Consider the following 17,466-nt stretch of genomic DNA (forward strand, 5'->3'; position numbering starts at 1 on the left):
AATTCAGTGTATGCGATTCTGGGTGCCCAATTCCAACTACAAAGAACATTTAAATGGTAGTTCTAATTATAATATATCTGACTGTGTGTTTTGCAGCATAAATGCTGTGTTCTCCCCAGACGACATAAGTAGAAAGGCCACCACAAAGGTCTCAAATTTATAAACAAAATGCATACGTCAGCAGATGCCCAGACTCTGGATACAAGTCTCCTGGTGTTGGCTACAGAAGTTCAGATTTAAGAGTAAAGGGACACAGCTGTGTTTTACTCAGGTTTTAAATAACAAGAAAACACAGTTTTTAAAAATGAGACTAACAGAAAATGTTTCCATGTCTTGGAAAAATTCTCTTTTATAGATACATTCCCTGGCAGTGTTTTAAAGCATAGATGTGCAAAGATAATACAATCAGTCATGGTCAGATAAAGCAAGAAAAGTTGAGATAAACATACGCGTTTGGGAATCTGTCTGGGGTTTTTTCATGCCTGTGTGGGAACATGGAGTTCCAGGCCTGGCATTTCTTTCCCGACACAGTGATGGAAGCTGTTCCACGATAACTCTGGCCTTTGCCTCGGTAGCACTCCTCTGACAGGGGAACCTGCACAGGCACTTCTGCGGCGAACAACAGAAACTGGTCTTTTGCATCACAATTTTATGTTCTTACTGAGTAGGCACAAGAAAGCATCAAACACACAGGACAACAAAACCGAATGACGCGTTTATACAGACAGCATCCAGTGCGAGTATCATGGCCACCATGAAAAGCAGAAGGGCATTTCCACTTAGAAAACTTTCACTGATTACCCTCATACGTCAGATGCCGTTCAGTGGAAGGTTCATCCCTCAGTTTCATTTTGGTATATGTGAACATGTTTAAATTAAAGATCAGAAAGTTCCCATGAGAAATCCTCAAAAATTAGATACTAGTGATTTTGCCCCTGATATATTTCTAAAATGGACATTATGTTACATTTTAACCTCTCTATTATCCTTTTGATTGCACTAAGACTTTCTTGTTATTTTTTGTGCTTAAATGAATGGATGTTTCAGATGAGATTTTTATTACTTTGGAAGATCCTGTCCTCTCTTTCATGGCTACTTTCAAAAAATGTGACTTCCTTTTATTTAGCACTTTTTTATCCCTTTAAACTTATTTTTCATTTTTCAATTAACTTGCTAAAAATGCCCTACATTTAGGAAAAAAAATGGAATATAAAAAAATAAACCTCTTTCATCTTGCAATTCTTCTGTTGGGTCAGCTGGTGATTTTCATCCTCCACTGCACTTCCTTAAACATTGAAAGTCCAATATTTGGCAGGTTTTGTACCGTGCCAAGCAGAAAAACGGCATTAACAACAGTGACAAAGTGACTGAAAAAAGATTTGACACATGTACAATGAGAAACAAAAAGTCTCTCATTGCTTTAAAGTCCTTCTCTTAAGTACACTCCACCACTCATACCAGCAATCCCTTGTTCTGTCCCATCACAGTGGGGAATTGCACAATATTCCCACCGAACGCTGCTGTTGACGGTGTAGCACCAAGGCCTCTTCTCTCCATCAGGGTTTCTACAGTAGTTTTCCTCTAAGCCCCTGAAACAAACCCACCAGCTTTAAACTACTCATAGAAATCAAGAAGAGTTGTGTGCAAGACTATTAACAACTGCTGCATGCAGAACTCAACTCAGTGATTACATTTATTTTTTTTGGAGACTACCTCATGCACCACTATTTTGGGACTAATCAACAGCCTTCAAACTTACAGTCTAAATTCTGATGATATGAAGAACTTTTCCAACGCTCACACTTTCGGTTCTTGTTTTTGAGGTCAAGATAGAGCAGTAAAAGCTGACTTCAAAACACAAAGCATTGGTGTACCTAACCGTTACGATAAGAACCAGGCGAGGCTGGATGTCACAGACTGATCCTGGAAGCATGTGCATATGAGCACCGGTGCATGCTGCTCTCTGCCCTGTGATAATGGACTGGGTTTCACACGCCCAGGAAAACTTCACAACCCACAGAATCAAAATACAGAGCTAAAAGCCTGGTCAGTCCCAGCTACCCTTGATAATGCTCCGCAAACCCAGCTCCTCTGACCTTGGGGCATGAGGGTGTATTGGAGCCTCTTGGACCTTGGAGCATTGCTCTTCAGAAGAGTAACGTGTTGAAAGTGTGCCAAAACACAGCCAGGGGATTTTTAACGTAAAAGTAATAAATACTTATAACTCTGCAGTGGGATGTGGAAGAGACAAGTGAGATAAGTACATGAGAATAAAGTAGCTGGTAAAAAAAGGAATGCTGAAAAAAATTAAGAGCAAGACGTGAAGAGAAGTAATGAGACCCGACAAAAAGGCGAGAAAACAGCTTATGAACATAGCTGCAGAAAACCTGTGCTACTCTTGCCTCTGCATCTGGGTCTACAAGGAATAACTATGTTCTATCGTATGTGTTAAAATGATGAGGCTCAGCATACTTGCAGGGATATCTGTCAGGAATCCAGCCATGTCTGTGAGGAAACTGTGTGTTCCAGTGTTGGCAGGCATTTCCCAATTCGGTGGTGGCTATCCTGCCCCGATAGTCTTCTCCTTTCCCTGAAAGACACTGGGAGCCCAGGCCAGAGACTGATGGGTGAGTAGCTGTAACAGGATTTAAAAAAAAAAAGAAAAAGGAAAAGAAAATAAAAGAAAAAACACAGCTAGACAGTGCTTTCAAATATATTAAGAGCCCTTCTATTTTCTGTAATGTCGAACATGCATTTTTTTCTTTCAGCAAAGGTGACATTGGTTGAAAACCATGGCAAAACCAAAGTGTACATTTTCACAAGCAGTCTGGCTGCCAGACAGATGTCCTGTGTCTGCCCTTTTACAGCAGTCAGTAAATAACTTTTTGCTGGGTCAAGCCAGACTTTGTGCCTGCAGTCCCCTGAGAGCAGAGCTGGAAAGGCAGTAAGTAGTCCTGTACAGTCTGCTAAAAACAAGTGGGATGAAGGGAGCACATTAACATAACACACACAGGTAGGGTGGAAGGGCAGAAAGGACAAGTATAAGGGCCAAGAAGAAATTGTGAGAGAAAGCAAAACAGCCTTCAGAGCTGAACCTCTGGAGTCAGTGAATTGGGAAAGTGGGGCAGAAGGAGGAGTGAAAGAAAGTGAATTGGTCTGGCATGTGGGGAACAGCAAAGAAAGTAAGAGTAACGATCAAAGGCACGGAACCTGCAGAGGGCAGAGAGAAAATGAATCTACAGTGCATACCTATTATATATACTTTGTATATGGAATTTCCCGAGGAGACAAGTATGACTCTAAAAGGTTGGTCTGTTCCTTAAACTTTCTTTAAATTTTAAGCACTAAATGGAGATGCTATGGTAAACTTCATAATATACTTTATCATACAGAAGTCTATAAATAGTCATTCTTCCACCTGCAATTGAGCATGCTGAACTACATCTAGCAAACACATGCTGCTGCTTAGAGCACTGGCAAGTGCAGACGCATAAGAAAGCAAGTTCTAGAGATAAAAACACAAAAATTTTTCTCAAAGTGCAGTCCAGTTCTACAAATGGCAATGCTAATCTCATTATTCAGTGCTTTGGAAATGTCCAGATTTAGTGTGCTTAGCTTAATGGGATAAGTTAGCTCACTGATAAGTCAAGTTTTTCTCCCGAAGCCTGAACTTGTTTCTCAGGATTCATCCCTTGCTAAGAAAAAGGCAGTGCTGGCTGTGCTGACCAGACCCAGGTAAAATATCACAGTATGGCCTCATGGTTGTTTAGGGGTTTTCCATGAGTTAGCAGGTCAGCTGAAAACTGCCACCTGATTTAACCTGAATGCCATGCCTCTCAGGTAAATTGAAAAGTAAGGTGGTTGAAGACAAATTAGGGTTTCTATAACATCTCTGGCATTATTGCACTTTGTGACACCTGCATCCTCACTGACCTTACATGATTTTATGTAACAGAAATTTAATAAGTGATTCTGCTTATTAATGTGCACTTTCCCTGGTTCACAGGGATTTCCTCAGGTTATTCAGAACTGTGATTTCTTGTCTTCTCCCTCCCTGCATCATTTCAATGAGAAGGGCTATCCTATGGAGTGATCTCAGGAAATCAGACTCACTGCAATGAGGAATGTTGCAATATTCCCAGCGTTTAGTAGGGCTGGTAGTGAAACACCAGGGCCGAAGTTCGCCGTCAGGATTACGACAATAATTCATCTTCAGATCCTTCTCTGGAAAGCTGCACATTGAAAATGAAAGAGAAGCTTGTGAGTCAGCTATGGCCGGCTGTAGCAATTAGGATGTCTGCAGGCAGGGTCTCCCAGGTGCTGCGGGAATGAATTCAGCACTGCGCGTGACTCACTGTTTCAGGGTAAATCCATGCATATGAGGCTCTTGGGCATCCCAGCGCTGGCACTCAAGCCCAGACTCTGTTCTGGAAACTTCTCCATGGTAGTCTTCACCATTACACTGCATGCACTCCACTGTAGAGCCTAGGCAGAATGAAAACAAAGCAAGGTTCGCACCAGCCCATGAATTCTGATCCTCATCTATTCATGGAAGACTACACTGAAAGGAAAAGAGGGTTTTGCTCCAGCTAATGATGAAAGGAATCCAGAAGACCATGCATTACAGCCTAGCCAAATGAATAAAGTTTCAGGGATACGCGTCATTTGGAGGAAGGACTTTGTCACATATCTGTATGTACTGATAGCAATGGAGTTCTGTATGTAATACAGCACTTAGGTCAATCTTTACTCTTATTAAAATTAAATGAATTGCTAGGGGTAAGAGCAGGACAATATCAGCAAATGATTAAAAAATTTCAGTTCCTCCATATTTACAAAATCCCTTTGATAACTGGAGCCAATCAGGAAAACAATCTTTGTGGTAAGAACTTCTTAAGTTCCAGCTTGATCTAAATCCACATTTGAAACCAATCTGCAATAATAAAGCAAGAACAAATAGCAAGAATAATATTACCTACTCGAACACTTCTTCTCTGAAAAATAAATATACCTTCTCCAGTGTGCGTGACCTGGCCCTCACACTCTGGGATGTTACAGTAATCGTATCTGGTAGCAGGATCTGTTGTGTAACACCAGGGTCCACTTTCATCCCCATCAGGATTTCTGCAGTAGTTTTCATCCAACCCTGCATTGGGGTGTTTTTCAGGTGTATAACTGTAATAGTATTAAAATTCTATTTTAATTCCAGTAATTTAGTGGAGCAGAAGGGAAATGTCCAAATTGCTCAGCTAGCTGTGGGCTCTATTCATTCACAGTAAAAATGAGACAGATTCCCCATTGTAACCCATAAATGAAATCTGAAAAACGTTCTGTAACTACCATTATTAGTAGCTTCTCCCTAGGTCCCAGCTGCCAATGATGAGTGAGCTTACAGCCTGTAACGACTATGACAGTCTCAAAGGACAATTATTGTCTTTAACACTTGCATCCAGCTAACCTAGTCAGCTCACTATGGCCTGTGGATCTGTCATATATTTTTCTTAATGCAGCTACTTTGAAAGTGAAGTATTTTTAGAGACTATTCACCAAACACAACTGGATCCTAATTTGCAGAGATTTTGAAGCAAGTGACCCTAGGCTTCTTTCTACAGCAATCCTCCCAGAGAAGACTAAATGGCTTTTAAACAAAAAATCAAAACAAAAGCATCCAAGTTTCATTAGAATAACAACAAAAAATAACTTTTTAAACAGATAAAACTCCAATATAGATCAGAGAAAATAGGCCCTCTGCTTCCACACTTGCTTCAGTGAGCCCAGTGGCAGCCAGCCCTGAGAAAACTCTGCTTGGGCAGGTCCCTTGGGCACTTAGATGCTTTGCTGGAGGTTTCTTCTTGACTGTCTCTGGATGGCAGACAGGAGGTCACAGAGCTGGACCGTTACCACTTCTTTTTTATTCACACCTCATACAGAAGAGAGAAATTATGGCCTCACTGTCACCAATAGCAAAATTTTCATCATGGGTTGATAGAGGGAGCATTTAATCCTCTTAAGAGGCCCAGCATTTAGACACAACTTCTCTAGCTGACAATGCACCCTCTCCTTACCCAGACCATTGCAGTTCTCTGCCAGTAGAGTCAAAAGTAACAAGAGAGATGAAGATAAACTTGTCTTTAAAAGTCACCTGACAACTGGCTTTGATAACATGCACTATAAAGTTGTTTATACACATGAAGTTGAGGAAGCTTGGAAAAGATTCAGAACAACATGAAGACAAATATAAATAAGGCCGTACTTTGGGTTGTGAGGTGTTTTTTCTGCCCACTTCTGGCATGGAATACCTCTCCGAGTTTTGGCTTCCATTCCTCTGTAGTCCTTCCCAATCCCTTTTTTACATTGTACAAGGTAAACTGAAATGGAATTGGCTTTGTTAATTCAATGGTCTTACAACACTGCATCTCTTGAAAATGAGAATCTTTTCTGAGAGCAGAATCTGCTGAGAAGCAGATATAACTCTGAAGTTCATCAGTTTACGATGAACCATGTTTTACCCATGTTTTGAACATCTTGTGCCTGCAAACAGAGAGATGTGATTCCATAAGGTATTTTAAAACAAATTAGCTAACTACTACTAGGCAACTACAGAGGAAAATTCCTGAAGCATTTTTATAAAGTTAATAAAATCAAGTTAAGAAAACAGATATAACAAGTTACAATTGTTTTTGACATGTGTAAAATGCATGCTTATATTCCTATACTACTGGGATAAAAAGGAAGGCTTTTCACCAACAGCTGGAGTTTCTTTGAAATTTATTGTTCATAAGCACATTCGCAGTATGGGTATCATGCAACTATCCCTTCAAACCAGAATTTTTACTTATCAGAATATGTTTGTCACATAAATGGCCCCCACACCTTTGATTCCTCTTAGCCTCAGACTCCCAGGTACTTTCTAGTGGGATTCCAAGGTAGAGAGAATGCAAAGCATGTTGATGATGCTTTTATTAGCAGGCACTGAAAAATCTTCAGTTATTGGGGGGAGTGATCTTCATGTCCCCTTCCAGCAATTTCTTTGCACACGAAGAATCCCCCTGAGCCCTCAAATATAAAATGGAGATGTTAGAGAACAGGGGACCAATCTGATAGGAAAAGCTGAGCCTTGTTTGGACACCTTGCAATAGTTACTGTCATCACAGTGTGCGGCTGGGACCACAAATGTCTGTGCTGCATGTCTTACCAAGAGGGGCTTTTGGAGCTGCTGCCTGGTTGTCAGGGTACTCCTGGAGTGCCCAAAAGTCTCATCACTGCTGCTTCAACACTGGTACTCCAGTAGCAGATCCCAGCACGACCATCTCTGGTCCATAGCCTTGCCCATGGACTTTCTGATGTTGCCAGATACGTCCTAAATGCTTTTAGCATGTCTAAATGCTAAGCCAGACTCATCTGACACCTGGGGAGAGGGAGTGGAAGGTCTGTATAGTTGGGTCAGGAATGAAGACAAGCAAGTAACTTCCCTGTTCAAATGGCACATGGAGACCACCGTGGATTTAGACCTTGGTATTTGATCCCTCTTAAACAGAATTTTTAGTAACACGGCTCCTTTCTGCTTGACCCCCAAAGTCTCTCTTACTTTTCTGTCCTCTACACAATTTTGCTACGCTGGCCTATAACCCCTGAAAGTTTGTGTTCCTCAAAAGAGTGATGGGATCAAGAGCCAAGCTATATGTCAAGACAAAATGAAGGTTTGACTGAGGAAACTACTCTGTAAAAAGAGAGAAGTCTCTAACCAAGTTCTTAAGGATTTTTTCAGTGACCAAGTGCAAAAACTTTGATTATTACCCATACAAGTACGTAAGCATCCCAGATGGCCACGGAGCTAGTAAAAAGGCCATGGTTCTTAAACTCTGTGACGCCAATTAGGATCAAAAGAAAATGCACTCTTGGAGGTATGGGTGGGAAGAAATATGACTCAATATAATGCATAGCCTACAAAAGCTATGCATTTATGGCTTGTGAATTATTCCTACTATTAACAAGGAGATTGTAATGAGAAGAGGATTCCTCATACAGGGTTTTGCCATTAACATAGAGAAAGTAAAACTGTAACTGCCAGACATATGTTCATGGAGAATTTGTAACTATGGACAATCCAGAGTGTGGTCTGCATACAGATTCCAAAGTGTCTGTGGTGGGGTAAAATGTGAGCACGTAACATTTTGTGGCCCAGCACAGCCAGACAAACTCTTATACTCACAGACGGATGAACCTTTTGGCTGTTCTGTACAGATATTTTGCATCCAATCCCAAGGAAAATAAGCTCTTGCAAAGACTGATGCCAGAAGAGCTGTTATGAACTCCAAGGTCTGAGTCACACACAGGAGAGATTGTACAGTCATCACGAGGGAAGGGAGTGGCAGAGTCACAAAATGTCCTGGAGATTGCTTCCTCCAGGCAGAACAGATTCCATCATATCTCAGCAGCTATTTCCTGGTACTGAGGAGTCATGGTAGGGACAGAAAACCTTTCTGAGGCTTAAGGACACTAAATGTCTTTATTTGCAAATTCAAATTCAGGTTGGGTGATGCTGGTTGTGATAATTAGGTTGCTTCTAGGAAGGTGAATCTCACTTTTGCAATGCACTTTAACAGCCTTATGAGAAATATCTCTGGTTTGAGGTGGATTGGGGCCATTACAGATACCAAATGCTGCCATTTGCATTATCAAGAGACTTCACAAAGATGTTGGCAGTGGTAGCTGTGAGTTTCAGAAGGAATGAGATAGTCTTGTATTCCTGCTAGCAAAAAACAGAAATGACTCCACATCCTCTGTTTGAAACAGGCACTGTAAAGCTGTCCCCTGAAGAAACAAAGGAACCAATTCTCTGGCTGCTAGAGCTAAAAGCAATTCCTGCTGAAGCAGACTCTCATGAAGAGATATCCCTAAGAAGGCAGAGGTAGTGCATTCCATAGCGGCAGCTGAATGGTATAGCCAAGAGACGCAGCGTGTGTCCCAGGAGTCAAAGGCGGTCTCCTAGAGTGCAGAAGGCGGCAGGAGATGAAGATGAGACAGGCAGGCCCCAAATTGCTGCAGATCATAAGAATGCTGGATGATGAGCAAGTGATGCCTCATAACTCATTAGATGAAAATGAAGAGTCTGTGAGGCAGATGCCTTTTTTCCTGCTCGTATCTAGCTGCCTTAAGCTTGGGTATATGGGTTGGGTCATTTTAAAGAAGCACCACCATTAGCACAAGGATAAAATAGGGAAAGAGAAAATACGGAAGGGAAGGGATTTGGTATCGTTTACTTACTGTCTAAGCTGTGGCAGTGCCTGATTGCAGCTTTCAGTGACATTGATAGATGTTAAATATGAAGGACACTTGATTTCTGCTCAGTCTGCAGTGGGAGCTGAGAAGAGCCAGCCTATACTTTAAAATGATCAGAAAAGGTCTCCCAGTCACATCAAAGGACTGGTAACTCTGCAGAAGGGCTGCAGATGAATGTGTCTGCTCTGACAGCCCACACAGTGATGGCAGTGAAGGCAAGAGAGTGACTGCCCACTGTGCCTAGGTGGGACACTTAGTTTCACCCTGTGGAAGGACAGCAGGAAACCATATCTCTGTCCTGGGCCTGACACCTGGACAGGTGCCTCCACTCACGGGGACCCCCTTCCATGACAGGCACCTACAGGCTGATGAGCTGGTCCCTCGGTGTGAAGAACCAGACACAGTGTCTTCTCCTGCAATGGACTCATGTGGTAACATTTCCTTCAGTCCTGGTCATGGCCAGGAAGGAAAAGCTCCCCTTCCAAGAGGCTGAGGAGAGAGGGGAGCAGACCCATATCTAACCCTACAGTTTCAGTTAAGGATAAAAAGTAAACAAGACAAATCCAGTCTGAAGCATGAGAGGGTGCCAACCTAGCCTTTTTTTCTGCATGAAAAGGTGGCTCCAATGGGGGCATGAGCAGCAGAGCTGAAGGCTCTGACTAAATTTCTAGATTACATGTGTCCAGGAAGGTCACTGGGATGAACATTGAGGCTGGAGGCACCAGGCCTGTCTTCGAGGGAATAGCTTTGAAGGAGGCGGACAAGAAAGAAGAGAAGCCAAGCAGTGCTCTCTCCTTTTCCTGAGAGGCCAAGGCTCCTGGGTATAAAATCAAGTCTTTTGCTGCTGAAATGAGGATTATATTTGTCTCTTCAGATGTTTCAGAAGTTTGGAAGAGTTTGGACAAACAATGTAAAAGGGCCCTGATGAAGTTAGGGATATTGTCTTGATTTGTACCAATTTAAGCCTGAGTTATTGTCTGGCCCTCTGTGACAGCATATAATTAGGGTCAATGAGAATTATTTATTCACTTAGAAGGGCTAATTTCAATTTAATAATTATTGAATTGTACATGTGTCTATTCACTTTCAACACATGCAGAGGAATTTACAGAGCACATGCTCCTCCTTTATCCTGTTCTAACCTCAAAGGAAAACTCCAATCAATTTTGACTTCAGTAAAAAATAAATCACATTTAAAATGTTGAGGCATTGGCTACACCCATTATTTCTACAGATATTTCACTTGTGCCAGAAATTATTTGGTTGAACCTGCTCCAATATTCCTCTGTACTGGTAACTCACACATCAGTGGTCTATGAGGAACATGTGAAAAATAAAAGTGGAGAAGGGCTCTCCATAGGCTCTAGTCTTGTGAGGTCTGTTACTGGGGCGGGGGGGGACGGACATGACTGTAGAGCTAAAGTCTTTTGATCAAAACAACTGTAACAGTGGTTTTGTCTTTTAAAACAGGAAGGAATCTGACCATAATAACACTCAAGAATCAAGCAGTACGCTTCAAATTCTAGCTTTTAAGGCTTTAGTAATCCGTCCGAGCTAAACATAAACTGCAAGTTCAGGAAAACTGGTGAGAAAATCCACTTGTCATTAGCATAGAAAGAATACACCAAGGAACACATATTGCACCATAAGAACAAAATGTCACTGGCTGATAATCAGCTAGAGGTTAAGCTAGTACTTGCTAAAGACAGATGATAGAAACCGAGTTGCACCCAGTACCATGAACCTGGCAACCCATTATCCAGTCTCGTGGCAGAAGAATTAGGATACAGCTGTTTAAGTGTCAATATTCTAGCTTTTTGTTATGTTTGGGCCAGATCTTCAGCAGAAGTTAATGAATTCATCAGAATTGTATCAGTTTATACTAGCTGCGAATTTGGACATGAACTGCTTTCTCTTTAAAACTTTGATATGGCAAGGGGGACCTGCACCATGGTTATTCATGTAGTTTCAGTTTTCTGTATATCTTTCAAATACTTCAGAACTGTAAAGACACTGAAAGTAATCGTCTTTTCAAACAAACCGAAACATTCTTACAAGAAATGTTCACTATTCATCTTACATATCAATTAGTAATAGGAGCTTTCTTTTTCCTAGCAGACTCAGTGAAGTTAGTGTTTGTGACTGCATTATGTATGTTCCCACAAAACCTATGAAGATAGTCTAGTTTAAAAATATTTATTTTTCCAGCTATATAGCATCTACTCAAAACTTAGAAAAGCATTAATTAATTCATTCCAAAAATAATCTTAAACCCAAACCATTTATCTGAGCCTGGCATACAAGAATTAAGCATAAACAAAACAGCTGACAAAATGTGAATATTTGATTATAATTTTAAAACCAATTATAAGTCAATAAAATATTTCAGTCAAATAATTCTTGACTGAATTATTACACAGAAAATTAGGGGAGTGTGTGCATAGAAGTAGATAATCCTGTAGTCTTGAAAATTTGTATGACCAAGGACTCCACTAGCTTCATGAAGCAGAGGACTGCAAATACTTAAAGGGCAGAGAAATGCATGATTTTTGCTTTGAAGTATGTTTATGTCCCAATAATACATGACTAAAGGAGTGAAATATAAGGAGCCTTGATGCTACATGTGAAATTATCTGGCAGTTTCAGCCCAGTTCATAATGGGTGCAGGCCCACCCCACTGAAACTGTCACCACCTGCAATGATTTGCTCCAGCACTGCAGCAGAGAATGCAAGGATGCAGTAAAAATAGGCTTAATGTGTAAATGTGTACCATCTTACTATATACGTACTTTTCTTCTCATAAAGGACTGCATCCGTGCTGTTGAACATCACTGTCATTTTAGCATTTTCAGCCAGTGTTAAACACTGTAGCTTTTTCCTGGTGAATAGGAAGGCCCTGTTAAAATTGAGAAGGAAGCAATATTGACATAGGAAGCAATATTTTTAATTCAATTGAAATTATTCAACTTGTAATTATTTTTCTATTAATTATTAATTTACTAGCACTGTCTTGTATTCATTTATATCTTTCAGATACTGCACTCAGTATTTGAGACCCTGAGTAAGAGACTGACGTTTTCTACTGCTCTGAAGTGGCTGACTTTTTCAGGATGTATGACTACGTGAATAGGTTACTGTGTGGGAAGCTAGTTACTGCCTTGGCAAAACGTTACCAACAGCATGCTAGCTGCTCAGGTCAGCGCCTTTCCCTACAATGAATTAGAAACATCTCACCCTCCTTTTCTGAAACAAGGCAGCATCCAGCTAAAGAGATGTAAGCAGCTCTCCAGGTAACATTGGATAAGAGCAGGAACTTGAGCATTTACTATAGAATGAGTAATACATTGTAAATCCACTCTTTACTTGACCTTGTGGTAATTTATGGGTGGAGATAAGCCACAAGCGAAAGGCACAGGCATGGGCAGCACTGCTGTAGGCAGAGCTGCAGCAGCATGGGGATGTTGGTTCTGAGCAACAGTAGGAAAATATCATTGATATGCAGACACCCGCAATGACATAGCTTTAAGATTCAACAGAAATTACCTGCAATTAAAATTTCTTTCTGCTTCACATTTCTCTGCACATTCTTTTTCATTACTTGTCTTGTAAAACTGTTTATTTCGAGTAAGTATCCAAACACCATCTGTTCTTAAATAGTCATCCAGTATATCTCCTTTCACTACAAGGGAAGGAAAGGAATCAGACATTAAAAATGACAATGCTGCAGTTAAGATCTGTGACTTTGAGTCCCATTTTTCATGTAGCATTGACAGGTGAAAGCACCATTTATTTTGCGTAATTCTGGGTAAAACATGATAAACTCTGAGGAAATTTCTGTCTCCTGACACAATCACAGCCGTATGACTGGAACACATCATAGGAAAAAACAGCAGAAGAGAGATGTAGAGAAGCAGCTCTGAATGGAGTTTGTATGGGTTTGAAGCTGAGAACAAGAAATATGAAAAAAGAGTGACTTGACCACTCCCACAGCATTCTCCTAGAGAAGCTGGCGGCTCACGGCCTAGACAGGTGCACTCTTCGCTGGGTAAAAAACTGGCTGGACGGCCGAGCCCAGAGAGTTGTGGTGAACGGAGTTAAATCCAGTTGGCGGCCGGTCACGAGCGGTGTTCCCCAGGGCTCAGTTTTGGGGCCGGTCCTGTTCAATATCTTCATCAATGATCTGGACGAGGGGATCGAGTGCTCCCTCAGTAAGTTTGCAGACGACACCAAGTTGGGCGGGAGTGTTGATCTGCTGGAGGGTAGGAAGGCTCTGCAGAGGGACCTGGACAGGCTGGATCGATGGGCCGAGGCCAACTGTATGAGATTCAACAAGGCCAAGTGCCGGGTCCTGCACTTCGGCCACAACAACCCCAGGCAACGCTACAGGCTTGGGGAAGAGTGGCTGGAAAGCTGCCCAGAGGAAAAGGACCTGGGGGTGCTGGTTGACAGCCGGCTGAACATGAGCCGGCAGTGTGCTCAGGTGGCCAAGAAGGCCAACGGCATCCTGGCCTGTATCAGAAATAGTGTGGCCAGCAGGAATAGGGAGGTGATCGTGCCCCTGTACTCGGCACTGGTGAGGCTGCACCTCGAATACTGTGTTCAGTTTTGGGCCCCTCACTACAAGAAGGACATGGAGGTGCTGGAGCGCGTCCAGAGGAGGGCAACGAAGCTGGTGAAGGGCCTGGAGCACAAGTCTTATGAGGAGCGGCTGAGGGAACTGGGGTTGTTTAGCCTGGAGAAGAGGAGGCTGAGGGGAGACCTCATCGCGCTCTACAACTACCTGAAAGGAGGGTGTAGCGAGGTGGGTGTTGGTCTCTTCTCCCAAGTAACTAGCGATAGGACAAGAGGAAATGGCCTCAAGTTGCGCCAAGGAAGGTTTAGATTGAACATTAGGAAAAATTTCTTTACTGAAAGAGTGGTCAGGCCTTGGAACAGGCTGCCCAGGGAAGTGGTGGAGTCACCATCCCTGGAGGTATTTAAAAGACGTGTAGATGAGGCCCTTAGGGACATGGTGTAGTGGGCATGGTGGTGTTGGGTTGACGGTTGGACACGATGATCTTAGAGGTCTTTTCCAACCTGTATGATTCTATGATTCTATGATTCTATGACCAGAGTCAGAGGGGCTGAGAGGGAGAGAGAGACCAGAGAGAGGGACTAAATGATGTCAAACAAACAACAGTCAGAGAAAGATGAAGGGAAGTGATATCTATATTAAAGTTCTGGAGAAGCGTGAATTGGGAGGATGTGAGATTATGACCTCCCGTGCGGATGGTGCAATCAATCACTATAGTTTTACTGGTCACTAAATAGTTGTTTGTCCTAAGATGTCTTGCCCTGGAGCAAGAAACCTCAATCGTAAGATGACTACATAGTCTTTTACAATGGCCACCATTATTTTTGTTGTAATGGGTTGAGCAGACTTGCTAATGAATCTGTCAGGCTGCATCTCTGTTGCAACAAATTAACCCAAGATTATAAATTAGTAAATCAATTACTATTATTATATCTGAAAGCTACATGTGCAAAAGATGTATATGATGTACCCGCTAATACATTTAACACTTAGCTCCAAAATGTTGCTGCTCACAACAGAGTTTGCCATCTAATTGATTTTTCCTTTTATATCTATAAAGATTCTATGTTTCTGTTCATAATTTCTACAAAAGTTTATTTCTGTATCCAGCATCAGGTTACAAAGTTACAGAAGGGATATGGTTTAATTATTTCACTTTTCAAGCTAGATTATTATTGACAGGCACAGGAAATTCATAATCTTGTACAGCATTCTCACAGGTAACGTTGTGAACCTTTCTTTTATGCAAACACCCATATTAGGCTCAATTCACTGCAACATTGCTCCAGTGTAATTAACTCCGAAGACATATAGGTCATCCATCACCTACCTCCACATGACACATATTCATATAAAATAAAAGGCATTTGGGCCACTACTGAAAGTAAGATTATTAATTGCTTGAGGGCAATCTTCTGTAACTGTTTGCAGAGTTGGCTCAATGCTATAAAATCCGCATGTCTTAAGAAATCCCTGACACTGAGGCCGCCCATATCTAATCTTACTGTTATAGTAGGACTACGTGGAGCACCAACAGCCTACCAATTTCTCCTGATGGACTCAGCAAACAAGTGTTTCCTCTCTTGACCTTTTTCCTAAGCTAACTGAGGCCACTGTTCCAGAATTGCAGGGGACCAGAATAAGAAAATATTATTTTCCAAACCTTATTGGCTCATCCCAAAACTATATGTTTGTCCAAAGAACTCTACTTTGGATACAATTCCTTTTCAGTGACCATAAAAAAAGATTTATTTCAGTTGGTTTAAGAATGAACACACAAGATTTTGGATGACATGCATAAGCTAAAAGGCACAGCTTGGCAGAAGCTTAGATAACAGAAAAGAAAATGTGATGTTAGTTGCCTGAAAAACACTGCAAAGTGTAAACTTAAAAAAGAATAGAAAGGATTTAAAAATGCAGCAGGGAATGTATTATTCTGGCTAAAGTCCAAGTCTTTATAAACCCAGACATGACACATGATAATTGAACAGAATATATGTGAGCAAACAAATTTCTTCTTTTACATATGTATCTTTCCAGACTTGACCAATACTAATCCAGAAGACATAAAAAATAGTTTTAAGGTAGTTAGTTTTGTGGATCATCACTTCAGAGAAAGTGAGTTAGAGCTGATAACAATGAGCAAATAAAAATAACTTTATCATCTGTCTTTTATAACCCAGCACAATCATATAATGATACATCCCTGTTATTCTGTCATATTAAATGTCTGAGCTATTAGAAAATCACACAAACTGTACTGCTATATTTTTAACAGTACTTTTAAAAAGTCATTTAAGGGCCATACAATAACATGCAATTTTAAAGTACTAGAGAATATGATATCTGATTGAAATCTGATTGAAATGTATACTACATGTGGAATATTTATTTACAGAATTTGTAGATGAGTTTGAAATTCATATATTACCTTTAGTGGAACACCTATCTTCTTTTGGAGTTGTAAAAGAGAATTCTAGACATATTCCTGGAAAAGTTGTTCTAGGTTACTGAAGATTAAATTTCTACCTACTGTCCCCAGGAAAACAAGGGAGAACATTTTCTTGTAAGTGTTTGACAACAGAAAATGTGAAATTGCTGGATTATAAAGGAGCTTTTTCATTTTTAGTTTTGTTTTAAATATTTCATTTAAAAACTTTAAAACTCTTATCATAAAGGATGAAAATCAGGATCACTGTGCTTAGCAATGCTTGGCAGTAGAAACTGCGTTAGCATTTGATCTAAAGCTGAGACCAGAGATAGCTGTCTCACTGACTGCTGTGGGTTTTGTAGCAGGCTTTGGGGCTGCTTTCCAAGGGTGCCCCATTTCTGGCCATGGGGCATGTTTGCAGGGAGCCACTTGTTCCCCACGCAGACATCAAGGCTGCTGCTCTTCTGGTCTCTCTCATGAACATGACACTGGAGCACAGCTCCACTTTGTTCAACAGCAATTCTCTCTGGCCAGCAAGCCCCAAATCCATTGTCGTCCAGGTAAGTGGCGACACAGGGATTTGGGGACCTACCTTCACCAAATGGAGCTTGCAAGCGTTTGGCCCCCATCTCACCTAGGCAAGCAGAAGGCAAAGGACTCTTACCTGAGCTGAGCAAGAAAAGAAAGAGAAAGGCGGCTTTGCTAATTCCCATTTTGGCCCAGCTGGCGGGTGCTGGAAGTTGTGTGTGTCAGTGCACAAAGTTTTATTGACTCGCACTGGAGTGAGGCAGCATCAAACAAACAAGGCAGGTGGGTTAAGTTAATCATTCTCCCATGCTGTGACCCCCTTTGCCGTGGTGTGGCCATTCAAACAACCTTGGATTGGATATATTACCAAATCAGGCTCAATCATTTGTACTGGATGCTCAGAAATGTGAAGGCATTCTCTTGTTTTGCAGGGCATGTTTTTGTTCTCAGATTGCTTGCCCTCGCTTTGCTAAGGTAAAGATGGGGATCATGGTGGTGGAAAGTATGGGATCCCAGGCACAATCTAATTCTACACAGTCCTGTATATTCAGCTTTAGGTCCCAACAGTATTTTCAGTGGCAGACTTGCACTGCTTAGGTTGGAACTGCTTCTGATTTATGCTTTTGTGTAAGCCAGTCCCCAAAACCAGACG

The 17,466-nt window shown here is 41.4% G+C and overlaps 1 protein-coding gene across 1 annotated transcript in view; it reads right to left on the reverse strand.

The window, feature by feature from the left end:
* Positions 1–17,024, reverse strand: part of LOC142080591 (plasminogen-like) — a 30,569-nt gene extending 13,545 nt beyond the window's left edge. The window contains exons 1-10 of the mRNA XM_075146289.1: positions 16,945–17,024; positions 12,826–12,955; positions 12,072–12,178; positions 6,254–6,368; positions 5,012–5,175; positions 4,356–4,485; positions 4,114–4,232; positions 2,473–2,635; positions 1,459–1,589; positions 450–609 (exon numbers count right to left, since the gene is read on the reverse strand). Coding sequence (XP_075002390.1) covers positions 450–609; positions 1,459–1,589; positions 2,473–2,635; positions 4,114–4,232; positions 4,356–4,485; positions 5,012–5,175; positions 6,254–6,368; positions 12,072–12,178; positions 12,826–12,955; positions 16,945–16,999 — 1,274 coding nt within the window. The 5' untranslated portion in view covers positions 17,000–17,024. The remainder of the gene's footprint in view (positions 1–449; positions 610–1,458; positions 1,590–2,472; positions 2,636–4,113; positions 4,233–4,355; positions 4,486–5,011; positions 5,176–6,253; positions 6,369–12,071; positions 12,179–12,825; positions 12,956–16,944) is intronic.
* Between the last annotated feature and the right edge of the window lie 442 nt (positions 17,025–17,466).

Source organism: Calonectris borealis, chromosome 3 (assembly GCF_964195595.1).
Source record: "Calonectris borealis chromosome 3, bCalBor7.hap1.2, whole genome shotgun sequence".
Taxonomy (NCBI): Eukaryota; Metazoa; Chordata; class Aves; order Procellariiformes; family Procellariidae; genus Calonectris; species Calonectris borealis.